This window comes from Zingiber officinale, chromosome 3B (assembly GCF_018446385.1).
Source record: "Zingiber officinale cultivar Zhangliang chromosome 3B, Zo_v1.1, whole genome shotgun sequence".
NCBI classification, from domain to species: Eukaryota; Viridiplantae; Streptophyta; class Magnoliopsida; order Zingiberales; family Zingiberaceae; genus Zingiber; species Zingiber officinale.
Genome location: NC_055991.1, coordinates 42,751,059 through 42,774,805, shown reverse-complemented (window position 1 = coordinate 42,774,805; position 23,747 = coordinate 42,751,059). Strand labels below are relative to the sequence as shown.

General features: G+C 37.5%; 2 protein-coding genes across 6 annotated transcripts; one reads left to right on the top strand and one right to left on the bottom strand.

The window, feature by feature from the left end:
- The first annotated feature begins 2,697 nt into the window (after positions 1 to 2,697).
- On the top strand, positions 2,698 to 15,953 carry LOC122056432 (acid phosphatase 1-like). 5 transcript variants are annotated; one of them, XR_006133158.1, is made up of 5 exons: positions 2,698 to 3,247; positions 13,042 to 13,251; positions 14,774 to 14,969; positions 15,263 to 15,381; positions 15,571 to 15,953. XR_006133158.1 is itself a non-coding variant. In XM_042618380.1 (4 exons), the coding sequence occupies exons 1-3, from the start codon at positions 2,844 to 2,846 to the stop codon at positions 14,949 to 14,951; spliced, it is 792 nt and encodes a 263-aa protein (XP_042474314.1). In that variant the 5' UTR covers positions 2,698 to 2,843; the 3' UTR covers positions 14,952 to 14,969; positions 15,263 to 15,396. The 5 variants fall into 5 exon arrangements, 2 of the variants coding, with proteins under 2 accessions (XP_042474314.1, XP_042474313.1); XM_042618380.1 differs by lacking the exon at positions 15,571 to 15,953 and having other exon boundaries at positions 15,263 to 15,396; XR_006133156.1 differs by having other exon boundaries at positions 2,701 to 3,247; positions 14,774 to 15,381.
- Positions 15,954 to 21,947: 5,994 nt separating this feature from the next.
- LOC121968242 (protein IQ-domain 26-like) lies at positions 21,948 to 23,492 on the bottom strand. Its single transcript, XM_042518703.1, has 3 exons — positions 23,090 to 23,492; positions 22,658 to 22,864; positions 21,948 to 22,580 (listed from the first exon to the last, which is right to left on the bottom strand). The coding sequence occupies exons 1-3, from the start codon at positions 23,450 to 23,452 to the stop codon at positions 22,086 to 22,088; spliced, it is 1,065 nt and encodes a 354-aa protein (XP_042374637.1). The 5' UTR covers positions 23,453 to 23,492; the 3' UTR covers positions 21,948 to 22,085.
- Positions 23,493 to 23,747: the final 255 nt, after the last annotated feature.

The following is a 23,747-nucleotide window of genomic DNA, read 5'->3' as shown; positions in this document are numbered from 1 at the left end:
ACAACTTCACAAAATTAGATTCCGAATGTGGTCAGTTTATAGGCCAATCCGATTCAGGATCAGATTCAGCTGCAAGTTCAGATTCAGAATCAGAAATGGATACACAAGAGAAAGAGGAATCAGGAAACCTCAAACCAAATTGGAATGAGCACACACACTCACCACTCAATGTGAGAAACATTTGGGAAGAATCAGTCAACAATAGATCAAAGAGGAAGAACAACAGATTACATACATATCCTGGAATTAATACTAATGATGGCACAATGAGTCCACAAGGTGGTGGCAAATCAAAAATAAAGGAAGGTAGCTCATACAAAATCTAAACCCGGGCCAGAGCACAAAAGAAAAGGATAAACATGGAAGCTTAAGTACAAAGCAAATACAAAGATAGCTAGCTTGCATAAATTGGTTGGCGCAAAGCTGCACAACACCTTCTCACCAACATCGGATATGAGTGAAAATGGAATTGAGGTGCATAGAATATATTGAATTTCACGAAGACCATTACAATGGAAAATAATTCTTTAGAAAAGTAAAAATAGAATTGGCTTGTGCTCATGTCCTTGACAATTAGGGTAAGAAATTTAATAAACAGCATTTCCCTAACTAAACACCGTTAAACAAGTTGAATATTAGTAAGGCTTGTAGTCATCGATTTGATACTTTTAGTTTGATTACACGTGGCCAAAGCAGATCGGATGTAGGGTTTGGTTAAAGGGAGCGGGAGCTAACAATAGAGTCCAGCCCAACTGTCTGTATCCCGGTAATGAATGGATGTGAAATAGAATGAGAGAAAGTAAATTTAATTAATGCCGTTACTGATAGTTTAGAATAATTAGAAAAATATAAAAATGAAATACTTCATTTTGAACAAAGAAAAGCGATTAATCATGCCCGATAACGAGTTTTTCAACAAATTTTACAAGGATTTCTAGGAACTTTAAATAGTTGCTTGAATAATGAGTTATATTTTCGTCTGATCTATGTTAATATTCGCATCCCCGGTCGGCCAGGCTATTGAAAGTTTATTTGATATGCCCGACAATTTGGACGAGGTGTTTGCGGCCGTGAAAAGCCTAGACCAAGGTGTCTGAAGTGAGATTTGTGCCCAGTCCAACACAGGGATTGAGTAAGGTCCGTTAGTAAGCTTTCTGTTGGTCTGAAGCAGGAGTGTATTCGATAAAACCTCGTTTGAGCTCGTTTAATGAGGCTCGTTAAGATAAACAAACCAAGCTCAAGTTTCGTAATATTCGGCTCGTTAGCTCGTGAACACATTCGTTAAGCTCATTAAGCAACTTTTAAATAAAAAAAAATAATAGTTTTGATTTTAAATTTATAAATTTTATACTCTACTTATGAAAAATATAGACAAATATATTAAATTTATTTATTAGAATAAAATTATAAATTTTAATAATAATATTATAATTTTCTCTAAATATATAATTTAATTTTTAATGAATATTTAAATTTATGATTTATATTTATTAAGCTCGTTTAGGCTCGATAAAAGCTCGAATAAGTTTGTGAGCCATGAATATATTTGTTAAATAAATCTCGACTTCGGTTCGATTATAAACGAGTCAAGCTCAAACATTCAAGAGTTTGGCTCGGCTCGATTCGATTACACCCCTAGTGACGACTACAACCAGCCCATCCACGTCGCTTGGCAAGAGGGAGGTGGCATGACACCAGCAAAGGTTGCATCGACGATCGGATGTGAGGTGAAGGGCAGAGAAGCACGACGCCTACAATGGGGCTTACGAATAGCCAACTTGATGATGCCACAAAGGCATTGAGTGCGTGAAGAGGGCGGCAGTTGCACTAGGTTTAGAGAAAATAAAATAAATTTTAAAAAATAAATATTTCTTTACTTAAATAAGGTTACTAAAATATATTCCCTTTCTATTCCATTTATCGCTATAACATATAAAAAGATTCCTTTAAAATATAGAAAAAATTTAATAAATTCTATAAATTCATATAAACTTATTTTTTTTTATTAATTATTTACTAAAATATATTTATTTTCTTTAAAATAATTTAATTATATCAAATTTTAATTATTTTAAATCCTTACCTTTTTTTTATATATTACAGTTATATATATTAATATAAATATATAATTAAAAGTTTCCTAATTAGGTTGATTTATTTTAGAAATCCCAAAGGGCCCACCCGCCATCTCGAGCGCATCTACATGATTTTAAAAATTTGAGCACACTTTCTATAATCCTTTCTTTGAAATATCTAAAATATTCATAATATTATAATTTTAGAAATTTTATTTTATGTCAAATATTATTATTTTGGACAAATTACAGTACCATTAAATTTATAAAAGCAAGATCTATCCAAATCTTTTTCATATGGTCAAGAAAATTTAGTAAGTTGCCTTGATGACTTTTCTGAGCATAAAATACGAAAGTCAAACTACGAACGCTATTTTTTAAATTTATGTAAATGTTTAAACTCAAATATATGTTATGTTCCAATTATTTAATGATTTTTTTCTTTCATGACAATAAGAAAGAATAAGAATAAGAATTTAATGATTTTTAACCAGATCATCATCATAAACTCCTAATCACACATATTTGATAAATTTGGTATGCAAATTTATGTAGATCTAGTCGGGACTTGATCCCTCGATCTTATATGTTATATGGTAATATCCCATATATCTAAAAGGGTCATGCACCAAAATTTCGAATTTAATCGTTAATTACGATATTCCCATCCGCAGGCCATTCAATCTTCCGGGGCTCTCCTCTCACAAATCCCTTTCCTTCCGTGACAAGCTATCGAATAAGCCTTTTCCTGGTTAGGGTTCCAATTCAATGTCGCCCTTCCGATTCCTTCATCTCCTCCTCATCTTGCTCTTTTCCTACGCCTCCGCCAATACCTACCACTCCCTCCTCCGGATGGTCCCCGACGACCGCGTTTTCAGCGGATCCGCTGGCTTCCGAGGAGCCGCCGATGGCATCTTCTGCGATAGCTGGAGGCTCTCTGTGGAAACTAATAACGCAGGGCATTGGAGGATCATCCCAGAAAACTGCCTCGGGTTGGTGGAGGAATACATGAACGGGGATCGGTACTCGTCGGATTCCGACGTTGTCGGCGCTGACTCTCTGTCCTTCGCCATGACTGTTCAGATTGAGGGCGATGGGAAAGACATATGGATCTTTGACATCGACGAGACGCTGCTTTCCAATCTTCCGTATTATGTGGTCCATGGATACGGGTAATCTTTTTCGTGCTTTCTACTCGATGATTTTCTTTATGGATTTATGAAACTGGATCTATTATCTTCTTCTGGGACAAGTATCTACTAAAAGAAAATCGAATTTTCTAAAAATTTTATAAGAATGCTTCTGAGCTAATGATCCAGCGAAAATGCTTGCGAACATTCTACTCGCTCAAAAGCATATCTCAATATTCGATGTGCTGTGGCATTCTATTAAACATGTCGATTTCTCTCATGCACCTTACCTCAAATGACTAGTGGTTGAATATTGGCCTCGATGTTCCATTTCCTTAAGTCTATATGGTGTCCAATTGCTTGACAAAATTTGACTACTCAACTAATATTAAGGCAGCTTATACCCTAAGTCACTATACCAGACTTGTGGGCTGCAGATATTTGCTTTATAACTTGCTATCCATCTCCAAAGAACTAGTTTTGATGTCAAATTTGAATTTTGTAATTGAAAAGATAAAAGTTAAATTTCATGTCAATTTTAAATGCCTATAGCTGGAGACCATGGAATCATTTTATTAGAACAACTGCATTACTCACCTACAATGTTCTAAAAGGGGCTAGGCGGTAGGCGGGCAGTTACCTGCCGCCTAGCGCTTAGGTGGAATATTTTTTTCTCACGAAACTCCTGCCAATTGATCTATTGGCCAATCGATTGACACTCTGTTTCCTCACGAAACTCCTGTCAATCGATTGACAATATTCAATTGATCGACCAATCAATTTTGAAGGGTTCTCTAAGAAAAAAAATATGTATACTTTGATTTCAACATACAATAAAAATAGTTCAAAATAGCAAAAATACTGACAAGGAACAAATATTAATCAAAATTTAAAATATTAATTTGTTCAACATCAACATACAATGAAAATAGTAAAAGTACACAGAATAACTCATATAATCCTCCATCCCTAATTTTTCTTCTAGTTTATCTCCATATTTCTCCAACACTTGCTTTGTATCAAATTCAAACTCAAAATCCATGGCATCTTCCTTTTCATCCTATACAAATTCTTCTTTGTGAAGTTTTCTTACATCTTCAATATTTGTCTCAACATCTTCATCTCCACCATCAACAATCCATCCTTGTGCCATAGTTGCTTCACTAGCAAGTAAAACATCAACTCCTTTTCCTTCTTGTCTTCTCTTTTTATTTATGATCTTGGCATTGAATTGAACATAGGCTAAATTGTTCAACCTTCCGGTATGTAATCTATTTCTTTTTTTTTTTTGTATGGATCTACATTAAAGAAAAATATTAATATTGAATACATATTTAGACATTTAGTAATTACTAATTAGTAGTTATACAATAAGTAATTAAGTACTTACTCCCTCAAAAGTACTCTAATTTTTCTCACAATTGGAAGAACTTGTAGTTAAAGAAATGATCCTTTTAGCCATCTTTTGCAATTTAGGTACACCATTCCGAAAAGATGCCACCATCCAACTAAATAAAAATAAATCAAATAATAATAATAAGCGAAATCAAGAAACAAGCAATAAAAATTACAAAATAAAGTAAGCAATTATTACTTAGTTGTTACCCGAATCATATTTCTCATCTTTTTTTGCATCCAATTATAGCCAATGTGCTTCCAAATCCCCCACTTTATTGATATACTTCAACAACTCTACATTTACTACCTCACTTTGGCTATCAATATCATCGGAAAAGAATGCTTCAACACAAGTGAAAAATCCATTTGTGATCACTTCTTCACTTCCTATGCTTTGGTCATTGAAGAAGTAATAAGGATTCAAGAGGTAGGCTGTCAAATGTAGTGGGCTGTCAAGACGATTACGATTTTTCTCATCAATAATATCAATAATCGAACAATAGTGAAGCTTTTGATTTTTGAATGCCACTTTAATCTCCTCTCTCACTCTAAGTAATTCTCTATACACAAAACCCATAGATGGCTTCTTATCCCCATCAACAAGACGAAGTAACTTAACTAAAGGGGCAAATACCTTCAAGCAAAAACTTACCCTATTCTAAAAGAGGCACTCATAGCAGTATTATATGCCACCTTCCCCTTTGCACTCTTTGAATGTTGGCATGTATTCCATTCTTCACTAGCAACCATAGCTCTTAGTTCACTTTTCTTCTCCATCAAGCTTTGCAAAGTTAGAAAAGCGGTTGCAAATCGTCTTACTCCCGGCCTCACTATGTCCCTTTTTTTGGTAAACTTTCTCATCATTGACAATGTTTTGTGATGTGCATAAATAAAGATTGTCAAACTCTTTGCCTTCTTAATCACCCCTTTGAACTTAGGTTGGTTCTCAATTCCTTGAAGCATAAGATTTACGGTGTGAGTTACACATAAAATCCAAAATATATGTGGCCTCTTCTCCTTCAACAAATCTGTTCCTGCCATATTATTCAAAGCATTGTTTGTTACCACTTGAATTACACTTTGGGGCCCAACTGCTTCAATGCACTTGTCCACATATTCAAATATATAATTCCCGATGTGGTCTTCATCCGATGCTTCTCTAGAAGAAAGGAAAGGTTATGCCTTATTTACAATTGACGCATAAATTCATGATACTTCTTTTCCCGTCGGTCCAAGCATCTGTTAAAATTGAGCAACCATTCAAAGCTCATTCTTCTTCTTGCTTCTTTAATAGATTTTTAGTTCTATCAACCTCTTCCTTCAATAAGGGCTCCCTTAATAGGTATTGAGTTGGAGGACGATAACCCGGGCCAAATTGACCAACCGCTTTCTCAAACCTCTTGAAGCTATCATTGTTAGTGGCATGAAAAGGAATTCCAGACTCGTACACCCATCAAACTAAATATTGATGCACAATGTGTGTCCTTTACTCTCAAAGTGCATCAATAATATTTTGTTGTTGTTTTGTCTTCTTACTTCCACTCAATGAAGATTCCGGGTCAATGACAAATGCAAATCGGTCCATAGGGCCAAGAGTAAGCAGGTTGCTTTCTTTCCCTTGACTTCCTTCATCTTCCTCACATTCTTCTCGAACAACTTCTTCTCTCATCTCCATTTCATTCATATTTTTATGTTTCTTTTTTGTTCTTGCTTCTTCAATGGCATTCTTACACCTCACTTTATTCTCATCCAAAGACTTCTTACACAGGGCAACATTTCCCTTGATATTGGCATTATGTTTGATCCTATAAATTTCACCACTAGTAATTTTTCCACACAACTTACATTTCGACTTATCCAAATTTTTAGGATCCACCAAGCCCGCAAATTCCCATCCAACATCATTCAAATTACGTTTCAAAGGGGTATCAATCTCTGGCATTGAATTAGATGTTTCGGAAGATATAGTACCTGATTTTACTACACAAGGAAAAAATTATCAATATCAATTAAAAAAAATCATTTGAGTCAAGCAATGGTTATCAGACATTCAAAAAATCAATTATCAATTCAATCCAAGCAATAACATACCTACTTTAATAACATACAATTGAATTTTATTAACCAACTTAAACCCAGGGATGCTGTTACTAACTTGGTAGAAGAAAAATCTACCGGGGAGAAAAGGAGGAGACTGTCGAAGGTTGGAAATGAGGGAACAAGGTGCTGCGCTCCGGCCCAGCAGTTAGGGCTGCTTTCCCTTTGTCGTTGGCAGCCTTGGCTAGCTATGGCAAGCTCTGGCAAGCTCTGGCAGCTGCTGTTAAGAAACAGGGCAGGGTGCTGTTGGCTGTTGGTTGGGATAAAGGTAGTAGCTAGGGCTGATGTTGTGGCTGTTGGAGAAGAAAATGACAGCAAAGATGCTGCTTTTTGATGAAGAAGAAGAAGAAGGGGAGGGAGAAGATGAAGAGGCGGCTGCTGCTCTTTGATGAAGAAGAAGGGGAGGGAGAAGATGAAGAGGCGGCTGTTGCTCGAAGAGGAAAAACCCCTTTTCAACGATTCAAAAATCAAAAATCAAAATATAAACCCTTTTCGTCGCTGCTAATCAATTGGTAGAAACTCATCAATTGATTGACAAGGTTCAATCGATTAAGCAACCTTCTACTTCTGCCAATCTATCGGCCAATCGATTCGGCAGACTTCTGTTTCTTATGAAACTCATGCCAATCGATTGGAAGTGTTTAATTGATTAGCCAATCGATTTGGAAGACTTTTGTTTTTTAAAAAAAATTGGACGCCCCCCGCCTAAGTGGCGCCTAGCCGCCTAAGTGGCCGATTAATGCGACAACACCTATCGGCGCCGCCTTTGCAAAAGGCACCGCCTAGGCGGTCCTAGGCGGTGCCTTTTAGAACACTGCTCACCTATGAAAGAAGAGCAACTACATTATTCAACTAAACAACTAAACGTTAGGCATCAAAACATTTTCTCTTCAGACATTTCTAATATAATCTCAGTTTGTTTGAAAATATTGTTTCCACCTTAACCCACCAACTTCCTTTAAGTTCAATTTGACCCAATGTAATCCTAGGCGGTGCCTTTTAGAACACTGCTTACCTATGAAAGAAGAACAACTACATTATTCAACTAAACGTTAGGCATCAAAACATTTTCTCTTCAGACATTTCTAATATAATCTCAGTTTATTTGAAAATATTGTTTCCACCTTAATCCACCAACTTCCTTAAAGCTTAATTTGACCCAATGTAATCCTCCAACCCACCTTGTCATGCAAGACATTAACCGTAGATCCTTGAACCAAGACTAATTCATCAATGTTCTTGAAGATAGGTTATACACTGGTGGTGAGAAGGTCTAAGGAAATATCATTGAATGCTCTACACTCTGAGGTACTTATGGATGCCAAGAAACAAACAAACAAAAAAATCTGTCATTATCCAACCAACAACCAATTCAGTCTGAATTTCCTAAAAAAGATAGGTTAAAGTACTATTGTATTACAGGGAGTCTGAGCATGACACAAATGAGTGCATTCATTTGAGAATTTAGATTAAAATTGATCAGGTATGGGCATTTGCTTAAATTTGTGGGTCTGAAAGACAAGAGAGAAATGAAGTGGCTCAGAAACTGTTTCAAAAGCATATAAATTTGACAATCGGTAGTCCAACAATAGGAGAGGGAGCAGCTTAGAGTCAAAGTCCACACTAGAAGGAATTTCTCTTGTTTTGCCTTTTATGTAGACTCTGAGTACAACTGAGATCTAGTGTCTTCCAAGGAGGATCATAAAGGATCAATACAGATCGTCAGGATCGCTGGTTGTTCGAATTAAAATTATTAATTACCTAATTAGGTGTTGGTGGACAAAGGTAGTTCAACTAATGTGCTGTAGCATGAAGCATTTATGAAAGTGGATTATTGCCAAAGGGACTTGGAAGAGGAAAACACCACTTTGATTGGTTTCAATGAAAATAGTATAGTGGCACTAGGAATAATAGTCTTGATTGTGATTGTGATTGTGGGGAGGAAAACAAATCCTTATTCTAGGCCAGGTTTTGTGCAGTTATATAATGTGATCTTTGAAAGGACAACCTTAAGCAAGTTGAAAGTTGTGATTTAGGTCTATCATTTGGTGATGAAATTTTCAACTTCAAAGGGGGTTGGAATTGAGAAGGGTTAAATTTGATCTATAAGGTTGAGAAGTTGTTTCTTCCACCAACTCCTATATCTGATGCATCAATGTTAGATCTAAATCGCCAACTCAATCTGTAAAGATTTGATGTATCAGATCGAGGAGTTGGTGTAAGAAACAGAGTATCCGATGATGAGAAGTTAGATAAGTTGACTAGGAGGTTTGTGGCCATAGTTTAGGGGTGATCGCGGATCGGATTAGTTCGGTTATTAGGGTAAAAAATTATCCGGCCCTATTAGATCAGATAATACAATATCAGGGCCGACATCCGGCCCTATATCCGACGGTTATTAGGTATCAGATATCCGACGGGTTATTTATTTGGATATCCGACCCTATATCTAATGAAATATAAAATATAAATATAAAACAACAAAAAAATAAAATATTTTAAAATGATAATAGACATTACTCATTACACGTTGTAGCAGCTAATCGTCAATAGCTGCTACAACGTGTAGCAGCTTATCGGCAGTAGCTAATACAACGTGTAGCAACTTATCGACAGTAGTTGCTATAAGTAGGGGTGATCGCGGATCGGGTTGGTTCGGTTATTGGGATAAAAAAATATCCGGCCCTACTAGATCAGATAATGCAATATCGGGACCCTACATCCGGCCCTATATCCGGCGGATTTTTTTTTCCGGTTCGGTTTTGGTCGATATAAGCGGGTTGGTCGGTTTGGCGGGTTGACTGCTCACCCCTAGCTAATACAACGTGTAGTAACTTATCGACAGTAGTTGTTATAAGTAGGGATGATCGCGGATCGGGTTAGTTTGGTTATTGGGATAAAAAAATATCCGGCCCTACTAGATCGGATAATGCAATATCGGGACCCTACATCCGCCCTTATATCCGGCGGATTTTTTTTTCCGGTTCGGTTTTGGTCGATATAAGCGGGTTGGTCGGTTTGGCGGGTTGACTGCTCACCCCTACCATAGTTCATCTATCTGAATTTAGCCTCTATGCTGAATTTGTGGAGCCTTCGACTGATCATGATTCATGAAATTCGGGCAGGAGAAGAAACAAAGAATAGAGTCATGAGGAATATTGTAACTTCATAAGGTGTTGAGACAATTATTTTGGTCTATAGAGTATATGCATGCTCCAATATGTAAGGAAATGCAGGACACTGATTAAATTTGAGGAGGTGTTCAACTAGTTGACTAGAGGGTTTGTACGTTTGCTAAGGAAAGAAAAGTAGTAGCTGAAAACGCTAGCTATTTGGTGTTAATTTTGTTAGAGAAATTGAATTTCCAGTGTTGCAAATATGGTGATAGTGAAAAGGTAAATGGATACTAGTGGGTGCTTCTAGATTTTAGGGACCTTAATAAGGCTTGCTTAACTGACTGTTTACTATTGCTCTGGTTTGACCAAGTGGTAGACATTACAACCGGATATGAGATGTTGAGCCTTTTGTATGTTTTTTTTTGTATAACCAAATTTTGATGGCAAAGGAGGGAGCTCCACACATCTTTTGAATTTTATAAAGGCACTTACAAAGTTATGAATTTTAATTTGAAAAATAAAACCGATTTTAAGGAATGTATTATAATATAACACATTGGCTGAGCTGCTTATATCATCAACATCCTTCTTGCATCGTTCACAGTTTGATCTACAATCACAAGGGCTTCTAGATGATCCGTGCCAATTCCTTGTGCATCTTTCTTAGTGAACACCAAATCTCAGCTATACTTAGGTTCCACATCTTTGGTGAAACATGAAGACTTTCTTCAGGCATGTGATTTTGATTCATTACTTCTCTTGATCTCTTCACCAGATGTAGCTACATCAATGATCATTAAGATAATGTCTTTCTGCACTGGTGGATTTCAAGTATGTTCCTTCTCATTTGGTTCATCTTTCCTTCTTTAGACCCACAAACTTCCTCATATGCCTTTTCCTAATTCCTCAATTTGAATCTTTAAATGAAAGTATTCATGTGTATCCTGTTTCTCTTGTGGAATGCAGGCCAAATTGGTTATGGCTCAAGCAACTACATAATTCAATTCTTGATTCCTAGAAGTACGTTCAAAGGTATCCCCTTAGACCTCATTACAGATGGATGCATGTTAAGTTTCATTGGCTGCTTCTCAGGTTAGAACCTTTTCAATATCTCCATCATTGGAAACTTAGAGTACGCCACTTTTGTCCGTATAGCACCTCGGTAGTGACATATATGCTTTGCCTCTAAATTTTCACATAATTTTATGAGGATTGTTTTATAGAAGTGTGACAATCAGGAGGCCTTTTGACAAACATAAATGTAGTTATCAAGATGACTGAATGAGAATCAAACACCTACCTAGTTATTTCGATAAATCGCGTTAAAATTTTTGAAAGTGATTTGTCAGAACCTTGTTTGAACATTAACAAACTATCAACACTTTGGGTTATTTTGCCACATCCTCCCAAGTAAATTTCAAAACCTTGACTGAGTTCCTTGAAACATGCAATTTCTTCTAGTGGCAGCTAGGTAAACCGTGTATGTGCTATCCCTCATAGGATTGCTGGGAAAACCTGACACATGTGAGCATATAAAGTTCTATGTAGAGATATTGGGAGTTAAAGGCATGGACCTGTTTTGGCAAGTGGATGCTCCTATCGTAGATGCCAAAGTATGTGGGGACAAGTTCTTGGATTTTCAAAGTGAAAGGTTCTAATTTCTGGCCACCTCACTTCTCTCTTCCCTAATCCTCAAGACACTCTTCTCCCTCTAACTTGACTGCTCTAGTAACACATTTCTCATCAATTACATAATTTCTTGATTATCTATTATTCCTATACTTGCCTTTTGCATTTCTTCTCTTTTAAGAGATTAAGAAAAAATTTCCTGTTATAGCAACTATTAACTTTAATTGTGAATCTATTGTTTCCGATGACTTTAGCCATCACCATTGAATTGGATGAGATTGTTGAACATGTGGTCTCGGAATTAAATAATTATTTCATTTGTAATGGAGAAGCCCCAAGCTCATTTCCTCACATAATCAAAGCCTTAGTGACCCTTCATCGCTGAATCTGGTGAGTTTTGGATTTGGCCTTTTCTATTTCCTACCTCTTGTGATCATGATAGATTCCCCTTTTATAGACTTCAAAGAGACTCATGCAGATCTAACCTGTTTTTGTGCTGACCAGGTTGATTGGACATGTGTCAATTTTCTACTGATCAATATTGAGGCATTTGGATTGGCTCTTGTTCACACTAATCAATTTCTGTAGCATATTTGTGTCAATCATCCAACAGTCTTTGAGATTACTGGATAACTCTATTCACATGATGCCTTAGTTGTGATGTGTGCAAATATATAAAATTATCTCATGGAGTTGTTTCACGGGTTCCTTTAAATTTGTCATCTATTGCTGAATATACTGTAGGAAGAGAAGTTTTATGCAACTCATGAAGTTGTCCATTCTGAAGAAAAGGTTGATTGGTCTAGGGAAGAACAGTCAAAGATGTCTTTCTGAGAGAAGGGCTTAAGAAAAGATAGTTATATAAAATGTAGATTCATGATTAAACGTGTTTGCCCCATTGCATATATATATCTCATTTAAGGGAGATCAGAGGTGCCCTACCTAATAAATTCCAGTTATTTGTAACACATCTTATTGGCTGGCTGTGTTATACACATGGAGAGATCAAGCATGATTGTTTTGGGAGTATCAATTCGTTTGCCAAGCCAAGAAGAATTGTGGCATCAGATTATATTCTATTTGCCAAGCCAGGAAGAATTGTGGCTAAGATTATGTTCTTGTAAGAAAGTATTACATATAGGAGTAGACATAGATAAAGTTATTTTCAGCTTGAGTTGATCTAGAATTAAAAAGGCATAATAAAAAAATAAGAGCAACTTTCATATTATAATGAATTTCACCTAATGTAGTTGAATTATCTGAACAATTTCTTTTACTATTTTTAATGATGATTAAAATACTTCTCTGCTGTTCCGGTTGAGGTGGAAATAGAACTAATCATTTCAATATCTAACCTTCTTTGTGGAAATGTACATATCATTTGACCACATGTGTACTTCATTATCATACAATGTTGACATTAGCAAACTCTGTCACAGCCAACACTCACTGTTATAAGGATTGTATTTGTTTCAAGTTAGATCTGGAACACATATGATTCATATCTTTCTCCAACGAGTTTGGTTCCATTGTAAGTTGTAAAACTCTGCATCTTTTCTTTGATTTGGATAACTTTTGTTTTTCATCATTTCATAGATCTGAAGTTTTCAATGAGACTTCATTTGATGAATGGGTGGACTTGGCTAAGGCTCCAGCGTTACCAACAAGTCTATGGCTATATGAAGAACTTCTTGGGCTTGGATTTCAGATAGTTCTTCTAACCGGTCGAAGTGAGTTTCAAAGAAGTGCAACCGAAAAGAATCTATTGTTCGCTGGTTACCATTCATGGGAACGACTTATTTTAAGGTACATATACTTCCTATGACATTGTTGAATGGTGCGTTTTCTTGAAATTCCGGTGCTTATGTTCTCTGCATGGCACCATAATCTAATATTGTTCTCTTTCAAAGTTAAAACTTATGAAAAATACATCCAAGGGTGGGTTTAGAATTGTTTGGGATTGAGAAAAATGCATTAAGCAAAATCATCTTGATTCGAAGTGCATTACTGCAAAGCAACCCAGTGTATGATAAATTACACTTGAAACTTTTCCATTGCATTTTACTTAGTGTTTGATAAGTAAACCTCTTTTACAATTTTTAAAATAATTATAACATGTTTAATATTAAAGCATATATATTTTAAAATTATCATGTATATAGGTTTTAAGTTTTTGTATTTTTTTTCTAATTATAAAATTAAACTTTAAACTAATGTAAGATTATATTTAGTATTAAAAAAATAGTTTTACCATACAAATATAAGTTTTTAATATAAACTCAAAGTTTTATAATTTAAGAAATGCATCATAATATTTATGAAAGATCTATTTTATTCATCCATGTCTTTCTGTTTAATAATATGATTATTTGTACACCATGTATTTTTTTTATAGTAGTATAAGATACAATTATTACTTTATTTTTCTATAATTCTAGTACCAATTTGTATACTGTTTAAAAGTTACTTTGATGAAATTTTTCAATGTGACTTTAGGAATGTCTTTATTAAACATCAAATTTCACTCACAAATTTTTGTAAAGCATTCTCAGACTAACCTTGTACAGCCGACCCCACTTAGTGGGAAAATGTTTGGTTGTTGTTGTTGTATTCTCAGAGACACCTTGATATCCATTATTCATAGTTAATGGAAATTTACATTTTAGTATTTAGATTACAAATTTGGTGAACTGACAAGCCAAAACATATGTTAACCTCTTTTTTTTCTTTTTTTTTCTTTTTTTTTTTTTCTTTCTTTCTTTCTTTCTTGTGCTGTGTTCTACTGAATGCTCGCCCCAAATGTTCACTCAACCATATGGTTTCTTGAATCAATAAATGAATTGTCATCTCTTGTGTTATATTTAGTATTTCCGTTGATCATGATTTCCCTCTAACAAAGGGCCCTAAATCTGCCACCATTTGTTTGATTTTACTCCCTTGATTATCGATACTTTAGCTACTATGTCTTTCTTCAGTTAGGAAGCCATAGAAGTTTCTGAAACATAAGAGTGTAATTTCAAGTCAGCCAATTTTATTTCATCAAATAACAAATCACTGAGTCAGACATGGGAAGGAGAACCTGTTATTTAAAAAGACGCTTTAAATCTTTTCTTTGAATTTCTCCTATTAGATAAAGCTGTTGCAGGTTTAAAAGATATGTTTGTTAATTTTTAATTGTCCATTTCTTTCAATCTTCTCAAGCAGACATCTGATACACCTTCTATGTTTAGACCATAAACTAATTGTTCTTCTTTATCTAACTTTTTGAAGAATTATTTCCATTTCACGATGCTATACATGTATATTTGTTATGTTGAAACGATGGCAGGCAAACCGCAGACATAGGAAAGTCTGCAGTGGTCTACAAGTCAGAAAGGCGAGCAGAGCTGGAAGCGCAGGGATTCAGGATTCATGGTAACTCGGGTGATCAGTGGAGCGATCTGTTGGGGTCGCCGATGACAAAGCGCTCCTTCAAACTCCCTAATCCGATGTACTGCGTTGAATGATCTAATACAAGCCGCAAGGCAAGTAGGCAACCATTCTTTTGGCACTCCTATTTTTCACTTGTACCTCTATTGTATTCCTTATCGTCGACACCAAATTATGCCATGGAATGTGATGGCTTTGAAATGGAAAACAAGGATCAGTTCGGTGATGGTTGTAACTGATACCGGCAAATATGTAAATTAACAAGGCAGAAGAGATTACAAATACTGCAACTGTGTATTAGTGTTTTTAAATTGGAATTTACTTGTAATGCTGACTTATTATTATCAAGGTTAATTTGTACACCCAAAAGTTATAGAAATCCTTGCAGAGACATATCCTCAAACGTTGCTACTCGCTTCCTCTTCTTCATCATCAACTTGGAAGATGGGATCCTTAGAGTCCACTGCCGGGGAATTCTCTGTCCACCACCGCTGGTTGCCTGCCCAGGTGAACTTACCTCCATGGCCGCCCTTCTTGGGCTTGCCGCTCATGCCGGTGGCCGACCTCCTGTCCTTGCGCTCTTCCTTGGCCTGCTTTTCTCCTTTCTTTCCCTTTCCTTCCATACCTGCAATTACCTTCGCAGAATGGTGAGTGTTTTCCACTGTCTGTTTTCTTCATTCTTGTGCACTTACACAGAATTCAGGGGGGGTGATTGTGCGTGTCTACTGCCGTCTCGGACCATGTTAACGAGCAGGATCTGGAGATCACGTCGAACACTTGGACTGATAGATGCTGATCAGTTGCTGGTGAAGCTTAGATCGAGCAATGCTTGTCAATCGTCGGAACGATTTCAGGACAAATGGATAAGGGAGAGTGGTGTATTTGGATTTTATTAAGTCTGTGTTAATGGATAAGACGTGGATGACTTTTGCAGCGCCAATAGGAAGCACCGAGTTTTGGCGTATATGTCTGTCTGCGTCTAATTATTTACCTAAAGAGTTCATGATGCTGCAAACGACAGGTTAATCTTAGGGTTACATGGTGCAATTATATTTTATAAAATTATCATCACTTCTTAAACCTTCCATGGTTTGATTAATTGGATTAAGAATTATAGATTATATATATTCATTTTGAATTAGGAGAATCTTTTTTTATTATTTTTTTGGCCTGTTGATGTGAAATGAGTAAATGAGAACTGCCTAACTTGGCACGACCTATTTTTGGTGGGTCATGTTAGGGATGGCTCAAATCAAGTTAAGTTAGACTAGCTAGGTAGCAAACAATTTGACACATTTGTCATTACTACCTGTGAAGGTTTTTTGAATAACTCTTCGTACTTTTGACCTGCAGACTTTCATTTTGCTATATTTCAATCTTCATTTAAGAGCTAATTAGGGGGTTTCATTATATTTAGGGTTAATTAGAGCTAATCCAACTTATTTGATTTTGCATCTTGGGTTTTTTGAGGATTTATTTTGTGTTTGATTTGAAATTAATGAGCCTATTTGGTGTTGGATCAAGTACAAATAGATTTGAGTACTCCTTAGAGGCCAGGACAAAGACAAAGGTAATAGGGTATTAATAATGCACATGGCGGTAAGTAGGGCAAGACAAAGAACAATGTCGTAAAAGGTGTAAGGCTAAGCAAACCTTCCCATCTTCATTGTGAGTACTCTTTAGAGGCCTGAGAAATATTTAGGCTCTACTCTAGCAGTTCTGGTAATTGACTACATTGTCCTTCTTAGTCATTCACCAATAAGCCATCTATTTCTCATGCCAATTGCCATGCACAAGTGCTCACGGTCAAGCTATATCGCAATTCGCATGTAGCACTCTTGCACGAGAAAAAAAAATCAGGTAAATTTGGGATAATCGGCCACATTCCATAGAAGTTTTCCACTTATCGTTAAGATGAATTGAGAAGTAGTTTTAAAATAATAAATCATATAACATCGAACCTATAGCGATCAGTCTCACGGAAGTTTTTCACCTACCGTTAAGATAATCGGGAAGTATTTGTGATAGGCCACTCAGAAGCTTAGCATCCCGTTATACGTCCTATTTAGAAAAAAAATTTCTATAAATATATCATAATTTGAAATCAAACTACAGATGTCTGAATAATAATTTGATATCTTTTCACTGCACCATATTCCAAAGCATGTCTTGCATGCCTCTAGTTAGCATTGTTGATGGTCCATAGTAGTCCTTCATTCGAATGATTGAGATTGAGATTGAGATTGAGATGATTGTTGTAGACTATGGGTATCATTATAATCTTTTAATAGCTAATCTTTTATGTTGAAGTAACTAACCCATTTGAGTAAGTTAATTGATGATGAGATTAGTTATCATGATCCGTTTAAATAAGAGATCTCACGTATTAACTTGTGAGACCTAATTAGGAGCCAAAAATACTTAAACACAATGATAATAGCTAAATAAAATTCTTTTACTAGATCATAATTTATCACGTGAAATTAAATTGAAATTCTACATTATACATCAAAATTGATGTCATTGATACACCATCATAGAGCATCAAAATTGATGTCCCAAGCAGGATTGAGTTAGTTAGTACGGGATATAGTTATTACCATAGGACAAGAGTTCGAATTTCAGCAAAACTGAGGAAAAAAGTCCTCCTTGCATTAGCCAACTTCAGCTTCCCGATTTACCTCCTTATAAATGGTCATGAGATTGGCCGTGTGGGGCTGCTGAGGTAGTAGATTCCACCTTTTGCTACCATTAGAGTTATATTATAGTCTCCACATGATGCCCAATTGACTAGAGGATGACAAATTTATTATAATGGAGTAAAGAATCAATTTATGATCGGTGCATCCCTTCGGGGGAAAAAATTCCTCTCATCCCGTAGTCAATTTGTTGTCGGTTAAAAGTTAATCCCAAGATTTACCTCCTTTCATATAACTTAGGGACTGATTGTGAGGGGTACCTAGGGTGAGCCTAATCACCTTTTGCTACAATTAGAGTTATATTACCCTCGGGGCTATGGTGCAGCAGAAAGGACGTCAAGTTATCACCTAGGCACTTATGGTTCAATCCCCAACTACGGCGCATTTATAAAGATTTTTACTCCAAATGAGGAGCACAAACAAGGAATGTTGGGTTTCTAGGTCACGCGCCGTGAGAACTTTCCAATTTACCATAGCGACTGGTAGGAAACTTCAGTGGGGCAGAGTCGGTCGCCTTAGGTTCAATGTTACCTGGTTTATTATTTTTATTAGAGTTATATTAGAGCCCTCAGGGTAATGGTGCAGTAGTAGAGTACCTTCTCAATTTCTCAAGCATCTAAGAATCGAATCCCAACTTTAGTGAATTAATGGATGAATTTCACTCAATGGGTAGTTGACCTAAGAAAGTTGGGTTGACGGGCCGCCTATTGTGAGGGCATCTCGATTTATCCTGGTGGGCAATGGGAAGCTCCGTGATATCGGTCCGGTCATCTCCAAAATTAGTTGACATAAACTAGATATCTAGTGCTAACTAAAAATAAAAAATTAGATTTATATTATAGTCGGGGGCGAATTAACGGATGAATTTAGCTTAATGAATGGTTGATCTAAGAATAATGGGTTGATGGGCTATATGTTGTGAGCGTTTGCTGATTTATCCTAGTTGCCAGTGAGAATTTTCCATGAGGCTGGGTTAGTCATCGAGAATTAGTTGGCGTAAACTAGATATCTAGTGCCAACTAAAATAAATAGAGTTATTTTAGATGTCCCGAGCTATGGTGTACGTAGTGGTAAGAACATCTTGGGGTTCCCTATGCACCCAGAGTTTAAAACTAAGGGAGCGTACTAAATTTGTCTCTCGTGTTTAAATCACTAGGACCACTGGACTATTATGTAGATTGTCACTTGTATTTATGGATTTATCCTGATGGTTAGTAAGAAATTTTTATGAGTTTGAGTTGGTCATCTCCAGAATTAGTCGGATCGTAAGATTTAATTACTTGGATTTTCAAAAAAAAAATAGAGTTATTTTAATGATATATGTTAATAGTGATGATATGGATTTAAGGGGTAGAGCCCCTGTTCATGGCGATCTCATGACTTTCGATGTAGTGTTGTTGAGTGTGTGTGGCTAAGTGGTGTAGAGTTAAGTTCGTTCAAATAACTAGATGAGATAATCGACAAGAACATGCTCATTCTTAAATAACTCAAAAGAAGCTTATTTTTTGTTAGTTAGAGCCCTAGAGTCAATCATTTGATGATTGTATTATGGACTTGTTGCATCATATTCTTATATAAATAAAGGTATTTGTTTTGGTTATTATACTTACTTGTATTGGTGCCAAATAACTAAGTATAATAACGTCCTTGAGTAGAGGTTTCTTACCTATATCAATCGGTTAGTTGAACCGATAGTGAGATGATATAGGGAACACTACTCTTAATCATTCCTAGTCTAGTATTAACATTCAGGGACAATGTTAATGCGACGAGACTAGCATGTAGGTCAACTCGATGACTTGATCTCACAAGTCTTGGATATAGAGATATCAAGTTGACGCATGAGTATGCATTGGAGAATGTATACTGAATGACCCGCAATGAGAAAGTATCATGGATCGTTATATGAGTGTCATATACTTTCTCATGTGGCTATTAGTATGACTACTAGTCCTTGGACCTGAAGTCACTATGAATCCCTATATAAGGAGTTACGTACTTTGGTTTCGTCAAACGTCACTCGTAACTGGGTGGACTATAAAGGCGATTACTGGGTATGTAACGAATTATGCAGAGGGATGTGAGTGATGTAGATGGGATCTATCCCTCCTATATGACGGGAGAGACATCGATATTCTTGATAAAGTGAGACCACGAAGTGCATGGCCATACCCAAATGAGTTAATATGAGATATTGAGCTCATTTGATTTAGTGAGTCTACTTGGAGTTCAAGATTTAGATTGGTCAGAGGATGACACAGTCTATGCCTCACATTGATCAATCTAGATGTCTAGGATAGAAGGACACTTGCCATATATTGTGAGGAGTCACAATTAGTAGTCACAAGGTGATGTTGGATCTCAACATTCTTGTAACTTGGGTAGTAATGATGTGTTGCTAGATACCGCTTATTACTTATGCTCCTAAATGGGTTGGTTTACGGGGCATTGCCAACGTTACAAGAACCTATAGGGTCACACACTAAGGACAATTAGATGGAGATTAGGTTCATATGATGAACCAAGAGGATTAGATTCATGTGATGAATCAAATTGGATTAAGAGTAATCCTAATTGGGCTAATTAAGTTGGACTCAAGTTGATTCATGTGTTCAATGAGTCTAATTTAGATTATGACTCATTGAATCAATTTAATTAAATGAATTAGATTCATTATATTAAATTGGCTTGAATTAAATGGTTGGATTAGATCAACCATGAGAGAGATTAAGTCAAGTTTGACTTGACTTGAGAGGAAGCGGAAGAGTCAAGTTTGACTTGACTATTTGCCACCTCATTTGTGAGTTGGCATTAGGAGGACTAATGATGATATGCCACATCATCACAGTTGACACATGTGTGTGCCACCTCATGGAGGTTACAAGTCCCCTCTTTAATGACCTCCACATTTAATGAAAAGGAGTTACACTCCTTAATGTGGCCGGCCACTTTTGTAGTGAATGAAAAAAATTTGATTTTTCATTCAAGGCTCATTCAACTTATCTTCTTCCTTGCTCTCTCTTCTTGCTCTCCCTCTCCTCTCTTGGCCGAACCTTACCAAGGTGCTAGCACACCTTTGTGTTAGGTTTCTCCACCTAGTTTGTTCGTGTAGATACTTCTAGAGGGTTGTACACTTGACAACCTCGAGATCCGGCATCACGTGGAAGAGCGGGATACGCGAAGGGTTTCGCACCAAGGGTAAAGATCTTCTCCTAATGTAAATCTAGCTTTAGTAAACTCGTACTCGAATATTTTGTTTTATTTTTACTTCGCACGGATCCGGTGATGGGGCTTTCGGAGTTTTCGCGATGCAAAAAAATAATTTTCGTAGCCTGAAAAATCCAATATTTTTAAAGAAGGGAAGGACAAGAAAAATAACCCTCTCTTAGGCAAAGGAGAAACCCAAATTAGGATGGATCAATCCAAAGAGTGATATTTGATTCATGAGAAAAGGAAAAAGAAAAAAAAAAAATCACTGTTTAACAATTCAAAAGATTTGAAGCTAAGAACAAGATGCCTTCGACAATAAGGTTAGGATTTTTTTTTTCCAAACCTTAAGTCTAGAAACCACAAGGATATAGAATAAAACAAAAAAAAAATACTATAGCATCTTGCAAAGCGACAAGGAACTTAACATTTCTTCTACCTTTCTTTTTCTCTAAAGAATTCTTACAGAATGCTCTGTTTATTAGGTTCTTGATGAACCATCATTGAATAGATCATGCATGAGACATGTATCATATGCAATCTTTCTTTATATTATCCTGAGATCTTGCTGGTTTATGATGACACATGAGTTTACTGAGATAACATTTGAAATGCAGAGCAGATGGAGCGGAGACAAATAATGCAACCTCGTTCCACGAGTCCACACATTACTTACTACTAACTGCTGCTGCTGCGGCTGACGATCGACACAGGAACTTGATAATCTTGATATTAGTTTGAACAAGAGGATCAAATTAAAAGGACCAGACACGTGGGGAGCACGATAAGCGAGGGAGGAGGGTATCATCATCATCCAAGAACCATGTTTTGTGGGGGGGGGGGGGGGGAGGGAAGGAAGATAACGAAGAAGAGGGAAGGCAGTAACAGTGTAAGCAAAGAGTGTGGAGGAATATTTCTTGAGTAGTGTGTTATGCCACTGATAATTATGTGACGAAATGATTCCTGAAAAGGCTCTCAAAAAGAGAGCTGACCTGCTTCATGCATCAGCATCACACTGAACTGCCATCTTGTCTCCGATCAGCCCTCCACATGGCATGTCCAGCCCAATCATATTCAAATGAACATGATCACTGAACAACAAGTGTGGCCATACCACAACATGTACTTTGATTAATTATATTCCTAGAATATAATACTACAGTTGGATAATCCTTCAGTATTTTGTTCAGGTCTTCGAGTTGCATTCATGAAGTACACACACATGTCAATCCTCCAAATTCACCTGAATTGTTCATCATTGCAGAAAAAGAAAACAAGGTTTTCTCTGTTGTTTGCAGGTAAATTTCACTCTTTGCTTCCCCGCCGAGGAATCCATGCAAATGGCTCTTGCGGTTGATGAATGCATGGCATCGGCGTCGCGCCGCTAATCCCGGAGTTCAGGTGCACCTCGCTCAACGGCTGCCGCTTCCTCAGCTTCGCCGTCGACGACTGCGTGTTCGTCATGTAGTTAGGGGAGCTCGAGTCATTCCTGTACCGTGGCGTGCTATGCGCCGTGGCGGGGAGCCGGCACTTCTTGCCGGTGGTCCACCACTCGTTCTCTGGGAAGTGGAGACGGCTGGGGATCGAGATCCGGGCCGGGACTTGAATTGGAAGTGGAGAAGTGAACGAATGGAGAATAGAAACGTCGCTCTCTGAAGCAGAGAGAGTACTGTTCCGGCAGCAAGGTCTCAGCTTTGCACGCCACGTGTCGACCTCAACGATGTTCGGGCTTCTGGCGAGCACGGCCCCGTCGAAGCCTGTCGAGAGCCGCCGGTCTCGGACGTCGATCTCGAGCTTTTCCTGTAATGAATTGAAGACGGCCGATTGTTTCAAGCAGTTCGTGATTATTAAGCAGAGAATTAGGATTAACGACGTACTAAGGATCTCCGATGGCGGATCTCCGGTAGAAAGATTCTGTCGTCGGAGATCAGATTCCGGGATCTTTGAGCTCGAACTGTGGCCTGAGCTCGGATGAGCGCCTGCATTCTGTGCAGAGCGGCGGCGGCTTCCTTGCGAACAAGATACCCTCTGACCAAAGCTTGCAGTTTGACCAGTGCCTTGAGAGCTCTGTGAGCTTTCCTTGCCTTAATTCAAAGAATGTGAATTGAAGAACTGAGAATTAAGTAATAGCAGGCATATTGAATGATGAAGAGAGCTAGGCAGCAATGAATTCGATTCAGAAGATAAAGTGAAATTAAAAGCTATGCGTTCTTCGCGCAAAGAACAAGTAGTAGGAGACAAATCGTATATTTGAAAACGTCGCCGATAAAAAAATTTTTAGTTACGGAAATGAGAAGATGATTCGCTACCAAGTAGCCCCTGAAAGCTGCTTGAATCCGCACAGCCGCCGCCGCCGCCGACTCGTGGGAGGCGACAACCGCGGCGCTCGCTCCATTTCCAGCGAGATGCACCACGGCGGCGGCCACAGCGATCGTGTTCTTGCTCTGCCTCATCTTGCTTTTGTCGTAGAAGCACTTGAACCACGCCGCCTCGATGGCCGCCGCCGCCGAAGCGGCGTTCTGGCCCAACGTCACGTCGCCGGAGTCCTGCGACTTACGAAAGCTCCATCTTTTCTTCTCCGCCCTCGCCTCAGTACTGGAGGAGTCCTTAGTCTGCTTGTTCTCCTTACTCCCACTCCAAAGATTGCGGAACCACCTCGCCGCCCGGCCCATCTCTCCTACAAAAAGAGAACAAGTGACACGTCGAAGACCCCGATCAAGAATACATAAATCTAAATAATGGCAAGAACTTACCGCAAACAAAACCCTCTCTTTCAAACGGTAAAACTCAGAAGAGAGAAGATAAAAGTAATGTATAGATCAAAAGCAAGAGAACCGGGAAATCTGAAGAGTGAGAGTAAATTCGCAGCATTTCAAATAAAGACGCGGCTGAAAACTAAATGCTCGCATTCCTATGCTTCTATTGGCTCCAAATTTCCATGTGAGGCGACAGAGGCGAGATCAAAGA

What these genes read in the sequence shown, in the direction of transcription:
- LOC122056432 (XM_042618379.1), top strand. Translation starts at nt 2,844, where the DNA reads ATGTCGCCCTTCCGATTCCTTCATCTCCTCCTCATCTTGCTCTTTTCC. An exon ending in TATGTGGTCCATGGATACGG is followed by an intron (nt 3,248 to 13,041) that starts GTAATCTTTTTC and finishes ATCATTTCATAG; the next exon opens with ATCTGAAGTTTTCAATGAGA. An exon ending in TGGGAACGACTTATTTTAAG is followed by an intron (nt 13,252 to 14,773) that starts GTACATATACTT and finishes AAACGATGGCAG; the next exon opens with GCAAACCGCAGACATAGGAA.
- LOC121968242 (XM_042518703.1), bottom strand. Translation starts at nt 23,452, where the DNA reads ATGGGCCGGGCGGCGAGGTGGTTCCGCAATCTTTGGAGTGGGAGTAAG. An exon ending in CAGCTTTCAGGGGCTACTTG is followed by an intron (nt 22,865 to 23,089) that starts GTAGCGAATCAT and finishes CTTTGAATTAAG; the next exon opens with GCAAGGAAAGCTCACAGAGC. An exon ending in TCCGCCATCGGAGATCCTTA is followed by an intron (nt 22,581 to 22,657) that starts GTACGTCGTTAA and finishes AATTCATTACAG; the next exon opens with GAAAAGCTCGAGATCGACGT.